We start from the raw sequence: 14423 nt of genomic DNA, 5'->3' as shown, positions 1-14423 counted from the left end.
AGTTGATGTGATTGTGTTGTTATCTTCTATTTTTCTTTTACTTGCATTTTGACTTTATTCATTAGTTAATAATCTTATGTTATTAATTACTCTATAAATATATTTCTACTTCATATCGTTATTTTCATTTAGATTCATTTTTCAAATTATTGATATATAACATTATATAACAAGAAAAAAAATACCATTTATTCAAATATCATATTCATCAAAACAATATAATAGCATAGAAAATCTTTACACTATCAACAAATTAGAGTTGTTCACTTTCATAAAGAAAGTCAAAGAACACTATATAGTTAATTAAGTCTAACCGTGTTGCGATGTCGACATTACAATTAAAAAACCAATATTTAGGGAAGACTTATGGTATAAATTTATATTTTTATAATCTCTAATCTATGATATTAAATATTAACAATAATTTTCAATTAAGTTAACGTTGAATTGCGTTAACTTTCTAAACTAATCTTATCTACTTCTCCATTGATCTTGTGTAATTATTGTTTCTTTCTTTCTATTTTGTGAGGGTATGTTTGGTATGGAGGAATATTTTTTCAAATTTTGGTTGATTAAAATAAAAATCTTGAAGATTAGAAAAAAGATTTCAATAGAAAAGACAAGTTTCACATGCGATTTTATTAATGCGGTGCTTTAGGATATTCTGATATCTTGTTTATGAACTATAATTTACTGATTTGCTAAGATTATATAAGAATTAGAGAAAACTTTCATAGTTTTCATGATTAAGAGGAAAAAAATACAATTTAAAAAAATTTCAAATTGCATGTCCAAACGCAACTTCATATCGATCTGATTTCATACACATCGCATGTCTAAACGGGCCTTAATATAAGTGTTTTTACTCTAAATACAGCTAGGGGAGTGACAAAATTGATCCATACATTCACCATCCAACTAATCCAAATGGGTTGGGCATGAAACATTTTTCTGATGGGCTGTTTTGGGCAGAGCCCATATTTACTTGTAAATTTAAATTAGCCCAAACACAAACCCATTGACATCAAAGGCGTAATGATCTAGGCACTGTCACGGAGATAGGCTCGGTGACATAGACGTGTCTATGAAGATGCGGACTACCTGCACCTGGACCAAAAGACCCTATAAAGCTTCACTGTTCCCTGGTATTGGCTTTGAGCCTTTCATGTGCAGCTTAGGTGGAAGGCAAGCACCTCGACTATTCCACCAAGTACGCACCCAACAAACACATATACCAAATAACTTTGCCCACTAAGGCTTAAAGAAGATTTCCATATGACAAACCCTTAAAATTGTCGATTCTTACTCATGTTCCTTCTCCTTATGAACCTCAAATGCAACTGCACGAAGGAGCTACAACAATATATAGTGGCGGAACCATATTGACCAAGGGGTGGTCAGTTAAACATCCTCCATCAAAAAAGTATATTGTATATGTAGGTCAAAAATTACTCTTTATATACATATATATAGATCTTGAACAACCGACAAAATTAGTAGGCTTCACCAATGACTATATACGATTGCACCGTAAAGAATGATGCAAAAGATATCATAGCTTAGCAGACATATCCAAAAGGAAACCATATTCAACAAACACTTGACATTCTTAAGCTAGTATTACCAGCCAACATATTTCAGATACCAACACTGAACGAGTACCTTTCCACAGGACTAATGTAGAAGAAAGCTCTGGCATGTGGAGTCCAAAACTGCACTACTTTTGTAGGATCCAACACGCGCACAGTGACATTTTTGAAGAGTCCGAGTAACATAGTTGGACTGTATGTCTGCAAGCCTTCTTCTGAAAATAGTATCAAACAAGAAAGTTACAATCTAATAGTAGATCTCTCGGATTTTCTGCATATAGTGTCAACAAGAGAACCTTTAAAGGAAAGAAAAAGAAAACACTCTGCAGCATCTTATACAAGGTAACCAATGTAAGAAAACAGCATCATACACGTCTCGAAGACGAAAGTAAATATTTCCTGCCTGCACATAGAAATTCCTTTTAAACAAACTAGGTGTTAACAACTCATTCTTTTTCTCTTTATTTTCGAAGTACAATTACCACACAGATGTTCGGTATCCTCTTAAATTCTAAACTTCCAAAAAGAAATTACCAAAGCTCAAAGAATTAAACAATCTCTAAGCATCTGCTTAACTATATAAAAAGATGTAGGGTTAGTTTACCCCTTAAAAAGGATATTACCTGCTGAAGTCTTCGCGGTAGTTGAAATGAGTTCCACAAACCCAGACGATGGCAGGCTAGAGAGTTCAATCTGATCTTCTTTCACCAATACATTTCAGAACCTAAGCAATTTTTCTTCGGAAGCCTAAGAATTCAATCAGCAAAAACATCAAATTTGTAACCATTAGTAAGGAGGTGAAACCTGCAAACCCATGTGAGTCCTCTAAATATCAGCCCATCTTCAAGCCAAGTAGTCTTTTACAATCAGTAAATAGACATAATGTACATGTTATCGAAAATATACGCAAAAAGCTGAATTGCATCCTTAACCTCAGATGCTGCAGACCGGAATTATCCAACTGCTTTAAGAGAAAAAAGTACTACATACTGCAGTGCGGACTCTTCTCTTCCTCCAACTCGAAATAGCAAGTGATGATACTAAACATGTGAAATATTACATCAGTTCAACAACTAGCTTCAGAAGTCTAGTCTTCTGAGTACTACTGAGCAATGTATAGCATGAAGATAATAACATAGACTTCTGCATCATCGAATAGTTCTCAAGTTGAAACTCAAGCTTCTCGGCTTCAAAAATGTGACGCTCACTACAAGTTTATATGTTGGAACAGATAGCAAGCCCAAGGCTCTTGACAATGTCACAGTTACAACATCCATAGCACGCTATTAATTCCAACCAATACACTCCAACGCCTTCATTTTACACCTTATCATGCATCACTTCACCAGTGACAAGTGAACCTTTTCATACACGAGAACGCAGAAAAATCATTCAATCAAGAAACAATGTATCTAAGGAACAAATTCCATAACACTCATTTGAGTCACTGAAAGTTTCAACAAATTACAGAATTCAATTCATTCATCAGAAACCTCCATGGTTTCGTTACAAAAAACATTCATGTGGAACTACAGGTTTTCGTAGACCACACTTAAATAACTATCTTATCCACTCACCATTATCGAAATGGTCAAGCACTTATTAAGCAGTTCTGTGCTTGTAGTGGTAATTCCAACCAAATTCATCGATCACAAGAAACTCCCTTAGATTCTTGCGTCTGGTCTTATCTCTCTCGCTACATCACTCATAACTTAAACGAACTGAAACCCTAACAAATGCAATGATGGAACGATCGAACAAGCAAACACTCTAATCCTAGCAATAATTCAACAAAACCTAACTTCATTTCTCACTCACTACACTACCTAATACCTAAAAATTAACAATACGAACAAACAAGAACAACAATACTTCAATTTATACATATCATAAACAGCAAATACTTCATTGTCCATCGTCCCTTCTCCCTGAAGAAGGTGGTCCAGAACCCGAACCGGACAGAGAAGCTAGCAAATTCAGATGCCCTTGAGCTATAGGAAAGTAATTCCCAACTCTACCAGATGATGCCTCTTCCATCTGCTGCTGAAGAAACCTCGACGGGTTCGAATTCATCGCCGCGGAATGTGAAATCTCCGGCGGCGGTGCAGCGAAACTCCAAACTTGTCCAAAATCCGGCCTAGCAGGAACAGCCCAAAACCCAGCACTAGGAACCACATCCTTATCTCCACTTCCGTTATCATCATCCTCAGACCGTAAACGCTTCCCAAGCAAAAACGGCGCCGGAGAAATCAACGGATGTAACAACGACGGCGACGGCAACTTATGATCAACCGGAGCAGAAGCAGAAACAGAAGAAATGGAATTCCGTAAGGAAACTGAAACAGTAGAGAAACTAGCAGGTATAGTACCAGTACCAGTAGCAGCTATAATCGAAGGTTCAGCTTGTCTCAACAACCATTCAATTGTTTGTCCATCGGATTTATGACCTAGTTCACGAGTTAGCTGAAAAACCCTAGCAGCACAAACAATTGGCATCCTTATACGTCTTCCTCTTCCATCAACTTTACTATGCCGGTCCTTCGCCGGCTGTTTCTTCACCGTCAAAGCACCATTACTATTAGCAACTCCCCCACCGGAGCCGGCGGTAGAATCGAGTAAAACGGCGCCGTTTGGTTCTACCGACGTCGACATGTAGAATTTTTTTCTATACTTTATGGAAAAATAAACACCAATTATACAGAAGAAATTGAGGGTAGAAGGGGAACAGGGGGGTGGGGGGTCAAATGATTGAGAGGCAGGACCTGGTGGAGACAGGAGGAGGGCACATGGTTGGGTGGGACCAAGTTTAATTTTCTCTGTTTTTCGATTTTTCAGTCGGTGTTTGATATAAAAAATTTGAATTCACGACAAAAAGTTTAGAAACATTTCTAAAGAAAGTGATTATATACCAAAACTTCAACTCGAAAAGTCTGAATGTGAATGAAGGAGTATTTGTCATTCCGGTGGGATCAAGATTAATTTTTTCAATTTTTCGATCTTTAATTCGGTGTTTAATATAAAAAACTCGAATAAATTCAAGTTTACAATGAAAAGTTTAAAAACATTTCTAAAGAAAGCGATTTTGTACCAAAACTTTAACTCAAAAAATCTAGATGTGAATGGAGTATTTGTCTGATGAAACAATGTTTAATAGTACTTACTTTTTATAAAGCACTAGCAAGATAAAGTGTGTAGTCTTGTTGATTTTATTTTGTGGGATAAGATATTTGAAATTTATATTTGAAAAAAACATGTTAAACATTCATAGAGTAAAACAAAATGCAAGTTGGAGTAATCAGGTTGGTTTTCTGTTTGGTAATTGGTATTCATATTAAAAAAAAAAAATTTAAATTTACGTTGAAAAATTTAAATATCAATAAAAAAATATTCGCCACTTGATAAAACCATGTTTAATACTTACTTACTACAAAGCACCAACAAAAATAAGATGTGTAATATATTTTGATTTTATATTATGTGCAATAAATTTTTTGAAATTTATATTTTAAAAAACATGTTAAAACATTCATGTAGTAAATCAAAATGCCAAGTAGAAATAATCAGTGTTTTAAAAGACAATTTTAAGGTTCCTCTAGAGATTGTTCTAGGGTAGGGTATTGACACTATTTATAAATTTATTTAAAAGGTTAAAAATACATGAGACTTACGTCTCGTATTTTTGAGTTTATATCTTGTCTAATACAAAATAAAATAGTGTTTTTCACATCCTTACATTTTAAAACATTGAAAGCAACTGGTAAGATGGTTAAGAAAATACTCTACTTCAAATTGTCTAGATATGTGATTTTAAATTATGAGTTCATATTTTAATTTATAAATTTGTGTTTGTTTATCATATTTTAAATAAACTTGAAATTTTGATTTTACATGCTAAATTTATCAAAAGGGTCTAATTTTAAATTTGTGACTTCAGACACTAAATTTTAAATCATGCACCATAATTTGAATTTTGCAAAAAAAAAACACTTGATTTCTATTTTGCCAACCAATTTTATCCCTTCCATAAAAACACACTTAAAATCAGTTGGTGTTATCACGGGGAATTCTTTGTTAATCGTTAATTTGGGTAAGCTTGATTGTTTGATAAGATTGTATAAAAAATTTGAAAGTTTTTACAAATAGTGATTTTTCATGATTACAAGGTAAAGTATAATATGATTTTAAAATTTTTACTCGTAAAATTTAATGACCAAAGACAACTTCAATTTCAATTTCTAAACAATTTCAATTTGGTAAAATGAATAAATTAGTTTAGTATTTCAGCTTGAGTTGCCTTTTCAATAGTAACTATTTAAATTTTTTATTTTAACTTTGTTAAACATTTATTATTCATATTAACATAAGGGTTCATTCGAATTTCTTCATCGAAATTATTATTATTATATATAATATTTTTAAAAAAAATTAAATCATTTTAAATAAAACATAATAATAATATTGACTTGACCACTATATCAACCTAGAACAATCTCACTTTTGATCCTCTCAACTTTTTGCTTTTATGAAAGGAGCATGAGATTAGATGGAAGATAAGGAGGAAATTATCATTCAAAGATGGGTGCTAACTATCCTTTAATTGTAGTTAGAAAGTTTTGATATCAAGCTCTGAAAATTAAATTATCTTTAATAAAAAGTATTTTAATTTTAAAAATTGAATTATTTAATTTTATGCAAATTAGAATTAAGATTAAAAATATATAAATATTAGATAATTATAAATAGGGAAGCGAAAAATAAAATTACCTTGATTTCAAAAACCTAGTTGATTAAGAAAATACTAGAAATTGGGGATATATTTTTTCGTACGATAAGCATAATATATAAACGTATATTTTAATTTGGCTTCGACTGACGTCTACGTCCTCCAATTTTGATGTGTAACAAAATAGACATTTAAATTTATATAAAGTTTATTAATAAGTAGATACATGTGTCTTACATTTCATAATATAAATCACTTCGAGTATATCTCATGTGAATTGATAAGAAGAACGTCACTACTCGTTCAACTTTATATAAATTTAAGTGTTTACTAATACATATTTAAAATTGAACTATATATAAAATATTAGTTAAGGCCAAACTAAATAATACGTTTATATATTATGTCCCATATTTGAGTGTGAAAATTAAAATATATATATAAATAAATAAAAAAAAAAGATAATAGAGAGTTTAAGTTATGGTTGTCAGGGTGGGGGTCCACTCTGTGGGACCCACCAAACTCAATCCAGAGTGTAGAATTTTTTGTGTTTAAACTTGAAACTTTGAAATTGATCACTGAATTCATTTACTTAGGTCTTAGTAGGTCCCACAATTTTTAAAAAATGTCGGAAAAATCCGCAGACGCTATTCTTCGAATGCATATAAGATAACTTCGTTCTTTTATAATAGTTTGCAAATTCTATAAGAAGATATAAATTGCACCATACAAATTTAATACGATAAATTCGAATAAAAAGATATTAAGGAAAAATTAATTTTTAACCTCTTTATGAAATATCACATACTACACCAACTCAATTTCGATGATGAATTGTCCTCAAGAGTTATAAGGAAGTTATCAACCACATTTTGTTGATGAATTGCTTGGTCTATTCTAGTTGTGTATTAAATGACATGTTTGTTGTAGGTAAGTACTCAACTTTTATCCCCCTTTTTTAGGGCATTGAATGAACTTTTATGCAAAGTTTATTTATTATTATTTTTCTCTTTTTAAACTAAAGTGGATATAAAAAGGTTGCATGTGTTTCACATGTTTTACCAAAAACCATAAAATACATAAAAGGTCATCATATTCAAAGGGGTAGAAAACTAGAAAAGATTTACCACTCCTTATACCACATCCATGATTTGGAATTTTTTTTTATAAAATTATAGTTATCTTAAATTATTTGATATTTTAGAAATGCAAGATAATATTTTCCCCCCTCTATTTTCTTCGTAGTAATTCTTTTTCAACATTATAAACATGTCAACACAATAATATATTCAGTGTAATATTATCGTTCACACTTCTCAATAGAGTAAATTTAATGAAGAAATATAATATCTTAATAGGTGAAATAATCAAGAAAAAAACAAAGTAATATTTTTTTAGGAGATACGTAAATAGAAATACGATGGGTAATTTGAGACGAGGGAAGTATTTGGTAGGGAGAAAAATGTCTTTCGCAAGATTATTTTTTTTGGGGGATTTTTTTTATATATTATAAGTAAGCAAAAAATATTATTCGAAAGACGTTTATATATAATTTAGATAAATGCTATCGAAAATGATACATGAGATTAGTGAATGTGACTCCTCTCTATTATACTTTTTCTCTATTTTATCAAGTGCATACTTAGATGATTGACACTCGTCTATTGTTAATTTAAATAACTTCCTTTAATTAAAATTACAAAAGTACTTTTTAGGTTCGCACTCTAATTAATTTACATTAATATAAATCTTATATATAAACATATAATTAAAAATAATGATAATAATGAGTTTCTAAATTTAGAAAAGTTAACATTTACCTAAAGAGTGAAGTCCAAAGTAAGCTCCTAACTATAATTTAAGATGTTTATTAAATTAAATCTATTAATAGATAAATGTCATTCATTCAAATATGCACGTAAGAATATAAAGAAAATATATAATACGAAAGTTAAATCAATTTCTCTTTTTGATTGTCGTTTTTGTTGAGACTTTCCGTTATCTCATTGATCAACGTTATGTATGAATCAATCATATATTCTTCTGAATCATACATATGTATTTGTGAATTAATTTGAATAAACAATAAAAATATACAAAAAGAATTACAATTTGTGAAAAAGTAAATCATACTTGCAAAATGAAATTGATTCTTATTAATAACATTGGAAAAAACCCAAAAATATTACTACATCAATGACATTAGGCAAGCAAAAAAGTGATAGTAGTTTATTAACATTGGAAATTTACCATTTGAATCATACTATATAATACCAATATTCGAAAAATAGCAATATTTACGATCATCGATCCATTTTAATCCCAATACAATGGGATTACGATATATTATGATCATGATTTCTAAACATGAGTATTTTCGTCAGTTGGCATGTATTTTTTCCAGAACCAATGACTCTTCCAAATCCTCGATACATCTTCGATAGGAATACCTTTAGTCTCAGGGAGGAAGAACAAGATGAAAAATGTCATGATCACCACGAATCCTCCGAAGAAGAAGAAGAGCCCGAATTTCATTTCACAGAGCATTGTAAGGAATATTTGTCCGATAATGAAGGTGAAGAACATGTTTACTGAGACGTTGATCGATTGCCCTGCAGATCGAATTTCCATGGGGAAAACTTCACTAGGAACAAGCCAACCTAAGGGTCCCCATGACCAAGCAAATGCTGCTACATATACACAAATAATGGCAACTGTAATGTTTCCAAGTCCTTTGCTGAATGTTCCTAGACCATCCACTCCAAATACACTAGCTATGATGGAACCAACAGCAATCTACAATAAGAAAAAAAACAGAGTTTAGTTTAGTTTAGTCAGGATTTGAAGTTTATAGGGTTGTATATCGACTGACGGATTGACAAATGTTTATAGATATGTAGTGGATTGAGCTAAAGTCTGTCTATCACTTAGTGTCACTAACTTAGTGTATTGTGCTGTCAATGTAGTTGTACATATTCAGGATTTGATGTTTATATGGTGGTTATTGACTGACAGACAAATGTTTATAGATATGTAGTGGATTGAGCTAAAGTCTGTCATCACTTAGTGTCACTAACTTAGTGTATTGTGCTTTCAATGTAGTTGTACATATTCAGGATTTGATGTTTATACGGTGGTTATTGACTAACAGAAAAATGTTTACAGATGTCTAGTGGATTGAGAAAAAGTTGTTTGGGTTTACGTGTCACTAATTTAGTGTATTGTCCTTTCAATGTTGTTGTACATGTTCAGGATTTGAAGTTTAAAGGGTGGTTATTGACTGACAGACAAATGTTTACAAATGTCTAGTGAATTGAGAAAAAGTTGTTTGGGTTTACGTGTCCATCCGTCCTCACTTTGTGTCACTTAGTGTATTGTGTTTTCAATATAGTTGTACATGTTCAGGATTTGAAGTTTATAGGGTGGTTATTGATTGACAGACAAATGTTTATAGATATCTAGTGGATTGAGAAAAAGTTGTTTGGGCTTACGTGTCCATCCGTCCTTACTTAGTGTACTCTACTTTCAATGCAGTTGTACATGTTTAGGATTTGAAGTTTATAGGGTGATTATTGACTGACAGACAAATGTTTACAGATATCTAGTGGATTGAGTAAAAGTTGTTAGGTTTATGTGAGATTATGATAAGTAGTACTCTATCCCCCCTTAGTTAGTGACACTAACTTAGTGTATTGTGCTTTCAATGTAGTTGTACATATTCGGGATTTGAAGTTTATAGGGTTGTAAATCGACTGACAGACAAATGTTTACAGATATCTAGTGGATTGAGCAAAAGTTGTTGGATTTATGTGAAACTCATAAGTGATACTCTGTTAGTCACATATTAGTTGTTCACTTTCCCTTTTGTACGCCCCATAAGAAAATCATAAATAAGAAGAGCAGAATGTAGGTGGATGTTGTTACCTGGCAGATAATCATGAGTGTACCACCAACAAGGAACAAGGGTCTCCTGCCAAATCTATCAACAGTGAATATGGATATAAGTGTGGCGAACACATTGACAAGTCCGGTGATGACAGCTGTCATCAACGCAGCTCCGTCACCAAATCCAAGTGTTTTAAACAGGACAGGCGCGTAGAACATAATGACGTTGATACCAGTGAGTTGTTGGAAGAACGGAACCAGGACAGCGACTGTCAATTGTGGTCTATACCTAGGTTTCATAATGTTACCCCATGGACTTTCGACTTGTTTAGACATGTCGCTTGCTATGATAAGATCCTCAAATTCGTTGTCTACATTGCTTGTACCACGAATCTTTTGCAACATTGACTTTGCCTTCTCTTTTTGCCCTCTATCGATCAATGAATTAGGCGTGTCTGGTAGGAAAACAGCTCCTACTGTCATGATAACAGCAGGTACAGCCGCGAGAACAAGAGACACTCTCCAACCGTTTTTCTTCATGGTAGAGGTACCATAATTGACAAGGTTCGCGATGAGTATGCCAAGTGTGACAGCCATTTGGAAACAGACGTTGAGCGCTCCTCTAAGTTTAGGTGGAGCCATTTCTGAGAGGTAAACGGGGACAGATTGGTTGGCATAACCAATGCCAACACCTAGTAATAGGCGCCCCAGAATGAGTACACCCAAGTTCATGGCTGCACCATTCAGGACCGCGCCTATTAGGAAAATTAGACCACCGATAAGCATAGAGATTTTACGTCCAAATGCTTTAGTGGTTATTGAAGCTGCAAATGAAGCAACTAATGCTGCTAAATAGAGTGATGAAGTGAAGAGTTGTAACATATGATCATTGAATTTGCAATATTGGCTTCCTCCTTCTTTCAAGTTCTTCTCCTTGTGATACACATTTGGGAAAAATTTGAGTAAGAATTCATCCATAGATGTCACTCCTCCTGCAATTTTTGAAGCAAAATCAAATCAACAATAATATATAGACGAAGGTACGAAAAGAGGGATTCAAAGAGGTCCATTAGAAAAGACGTTTTACTGTTTGTTCTTGATCTGACATACTTTCATGATAGTAGATAGAAGGCGCGTTTGATATAACTAAAAATGTATAGGCGAAGGTACGGAATGAAAGGGGTTCAAATAACATTTATTGTACGGTTTGTTCTTGATCTGGCATACTTTCACGATAGTAAATACGACTAAAAATGCATAGGCGAAGGTATGACAAGCGAGGGATTGAAAGAACAACTATTACAGAAAGGCGTCGTCTTACTGTTTGTTCTTGATCCGACATACTTTTACGATAGTAGATAGAGGGTGTGTTTGGTACGACTAAAAATGTATATGCGAAGGTACATCAAGAGAGAAATTCAAAGAACATCCATTATAAAAGAGGTTTTACTGTTTGTTCTTGATTTGACATACTTTCAAAGTAGTAGATAGAGGGTATGATTGGTACGACCTAAAATGTATAGACAAATGTACAACAAGAGAGGGATTGAAAAAACATCCATAATAAAACACGTTTTACTTGATCTGACATACTTTCAAGATAGTAAATAGAGGACGTGTACGACTAAAAATGTATAGGCGAGGGTATGACAAGAGAGGGATTCAAAGAACATCCATTACAAAAGACATTTTACTATATGTTTAATAGATAGATGACGTGTTTGGTATAACTAAAAATGTATAGGCAAAAGTATGACAAGAGAGGGATTAGAAGAACATCCATAATAAAAACATTTACATTAATATTTTGATACATATTTTTTTTTCCGCTTATCTTCTGTGTGTATACTGAACACTGATAAAAAAAACCAAAAAAATAGATAAAAATATATTACCTGAAATACCAATGTCATAACCAAAGAGTAAACCACCAGTGGCTGCAACCAAACATGTCATAATAACAAAAGCTGTAACTTTTCCTTCATAATCACCACCTCCACCACCACTTGCTGCAAATCCTCCTGCCATCTTTTTTTTTATGAATTTATCGAAAATAAAATCTCTAACTTTTTTCTTAAAAAAATTTAATTAAAATAATAAATAACTATTTAAAATAATTTATATACAAATTCTTTTGTGAGTTTTCTATTGGATAGTGGTGTGGATATCACAAGATTATTTTCAAGGGATATAAGAAACAAAGGCCTTTTTTTAAAATATAAATTTCAATAATATCTTTTTTTTTTCTTCTTGAAAGACCTTTGGATTTTTTTTTCTTTGTTTTGATAATATTTATTTTCCCTTGTTCTACATGAGCACGGCAAACTTGTTGCCTGCTCTGTCTCTTTTATTTGCTTGTTATTTTTCTAAAAATAATATAAGGTATTTATAAGAGGTGAAAATTATGAATTATCCACAAAATAGGGCAAATTATTAGGAGATATGAGGATGGAGAGAATTGTAAGAAGAAAAAAAAAGTGAATTTTTATCCATGTATAATGTTTGTGGATGATATTAATTTATGATAATTGATTTAATAAAATTTTAATTGAAATCAATAATACTAAATAAATAGATGAAGATGCTTATTTGTTTCCACCATGCATGAAAAATGGGAGTAATATTAGTTATTGTTTGGTGAATAAAATAAGAAATCCGTGTGATACGTAAGTAATAATATTAATCATGTCAAATTGTAATTTAACTTATTTGTGCATTTGATTTTATATATATATAACAAAATCTCTATGAAAAAATTGCTATATTTTAAAACTCTTATCATATAGCTTGGAGTTATTTCATTGTTTAAATTAATCTATATACTCTTTAGGTATTATTTTTAGGGAAAATTATGCGGATAAACAAACATATGCTAGTTAATTAGCTAACATAGTTATAGTTTGAATTAATTATGGATTGCAACTTAATTTTAGCTGTAATTACGTCATCTCTCCCCTCTCCTCTTTTATACATATACAGGTACAAATTATACATATACATATACAATTATATGAGAGATATACATATACAATTATATGACAAATATACAAATACAATTAGCCTCTCTCCACTCTTTGCCCTCTCTCGCTTGGCTCTCTCTCTCAATATCGCTTGCCTCTCTCCTCCCTCTAACAATCTCATTTGCCAGATATACAAATACATATGTATACCAGTTACATATATACAATTATCTGACAAATATACATATACAGTTCATCTCTCCACTCTTTGCCCTCTCTTGCTCGCCTCTCTTCTCCCTCTCCCAATCTCGCTCATCTCTCCTCCCTCTCTCAATCTCGCTCGCCAGATATACAAATATATATGTATATCAGTTACATATATACAATTATTTGACAGATATACATATATAATTCGACAGATATACATATACAATTCGACAAATATACATATACAATTCGTCTCTCTGCCCTCTCTCTCTCTCGCCTCTCTCCTCCCTCTAACATGTAGCTACGAATCATAATTAGCAAACTATAGCTATGGAGCACAATTAAGTTATTTTTGAGTGGCTATAAGCGAAAAATCTCCCTTTTAGATTCACTTTATTTTCACTTTTAATTTAATTAAGGCATAACTACATTATATTATCTCTTTTTTATTTTCATTATTCAATTTCTTTTGGTTTTGGCTATTAGGACTTTAGTTACATGGTCTTATCTGTTGTATTATTTTCCTTATCTTATCATAATTCAAAAATATTATCNAAAATTGCTATATTTTAAAACTCTTATCATATAGCTTGGAGTTATTTCATTGTTTAAATTAATCTATATACTCTTTAGGTATTATTTTTTAGGGAAAATTATGCGGATAAACAAACATATACTAGTTAATTAGCTAACATAATTATAGTTTGAATTAATTATGGATCACAACTTAATTTTAATTGTAATTACGTCATCTCTCTCCCCTCTCCTCTTTTATACATATACAAATACAAACTATACATATACATATACAATTATATGACAGATATACAAATACAATTAGCCTCTCTCCACTCTTTGCCCTCTCTCGCTCGGCTCTCTCTCTCAATATCGCTTGCCTCTCTCCTCCCTCTAACAATCTCATTCGCCAGATATACAAATACATATGTATACCAGTTACATATATACAATTATCTGACAAATATACATATACAGTTCGTCTCTCCACTCTTTTCCCTCTCTTGCTCGCCTCTCTTCTCCCTCTCCCAATCTCTCTCGTTT

General features: G+C 32.1%; 2 protein-coding genes across 2 annotated transcripts; both read right to left on the bottom strand.

Annotated features, from left to right (window-relative positions):
- Positions 1-2998: 2998 nt before the first annotated feature.
- Positions 2999-4273, bottom strand: LOC125866199 (transcription factor TCP7). Its single transcript, XM_049546515.1, has one exon. It carries the CDS (start codon positions 4239-4241, stop codon positions 3495-3497), a length of 747 nt encoding a protein of 248 aa, XP_049402472.1. The 5' UTR covers positions 4242-4273; the 3' UTR covers positions 2999-3494.
- Positions 4274-8653: 4380 nt separating this feature from the next.
- Positions 8654-12568, bottom strand: LOC125866190 (sugar transport protein 10-like). The gene is made up of 3 exons (XM_049546504.1): positions 12093-12568; positions 10237-11189; positions 8654-9108 (listed from the first exon to the last, which is right to left on the bottom strand). The coding sequence occupies exons 1-3, from the start codon at positions 12223-12225 to the stop codon at positions 8674-8676; spliced, it is 1521 nt and encodes a 506-aa protein (XP_049402461.1). The 5' UTR covers positions 12226-12568; the 3' UTR covers positions 8654-8673.
- Between the last annotated feature and the right edge of the window lie 1855 nt (positions 12569-14423).

The sequence above is a fragment of the Solanum stenotomum genome, chromosome 1, assembly GCF_019186545.1.
Source record: "Solanum stenotomum isolate F172 chromosome 1, ASM1918654v1, whole genome shotgun sequence".
Lineage (NCBI taxonomy): Eukaryota > Viridiplantae > Streptophyta > Magnoliopsida > Solanales > Solanaceae > Solanum > Solanum stenotomum.
This window is presented reverse-complemented; position numbering and strand designations above follow the sequence as displayed.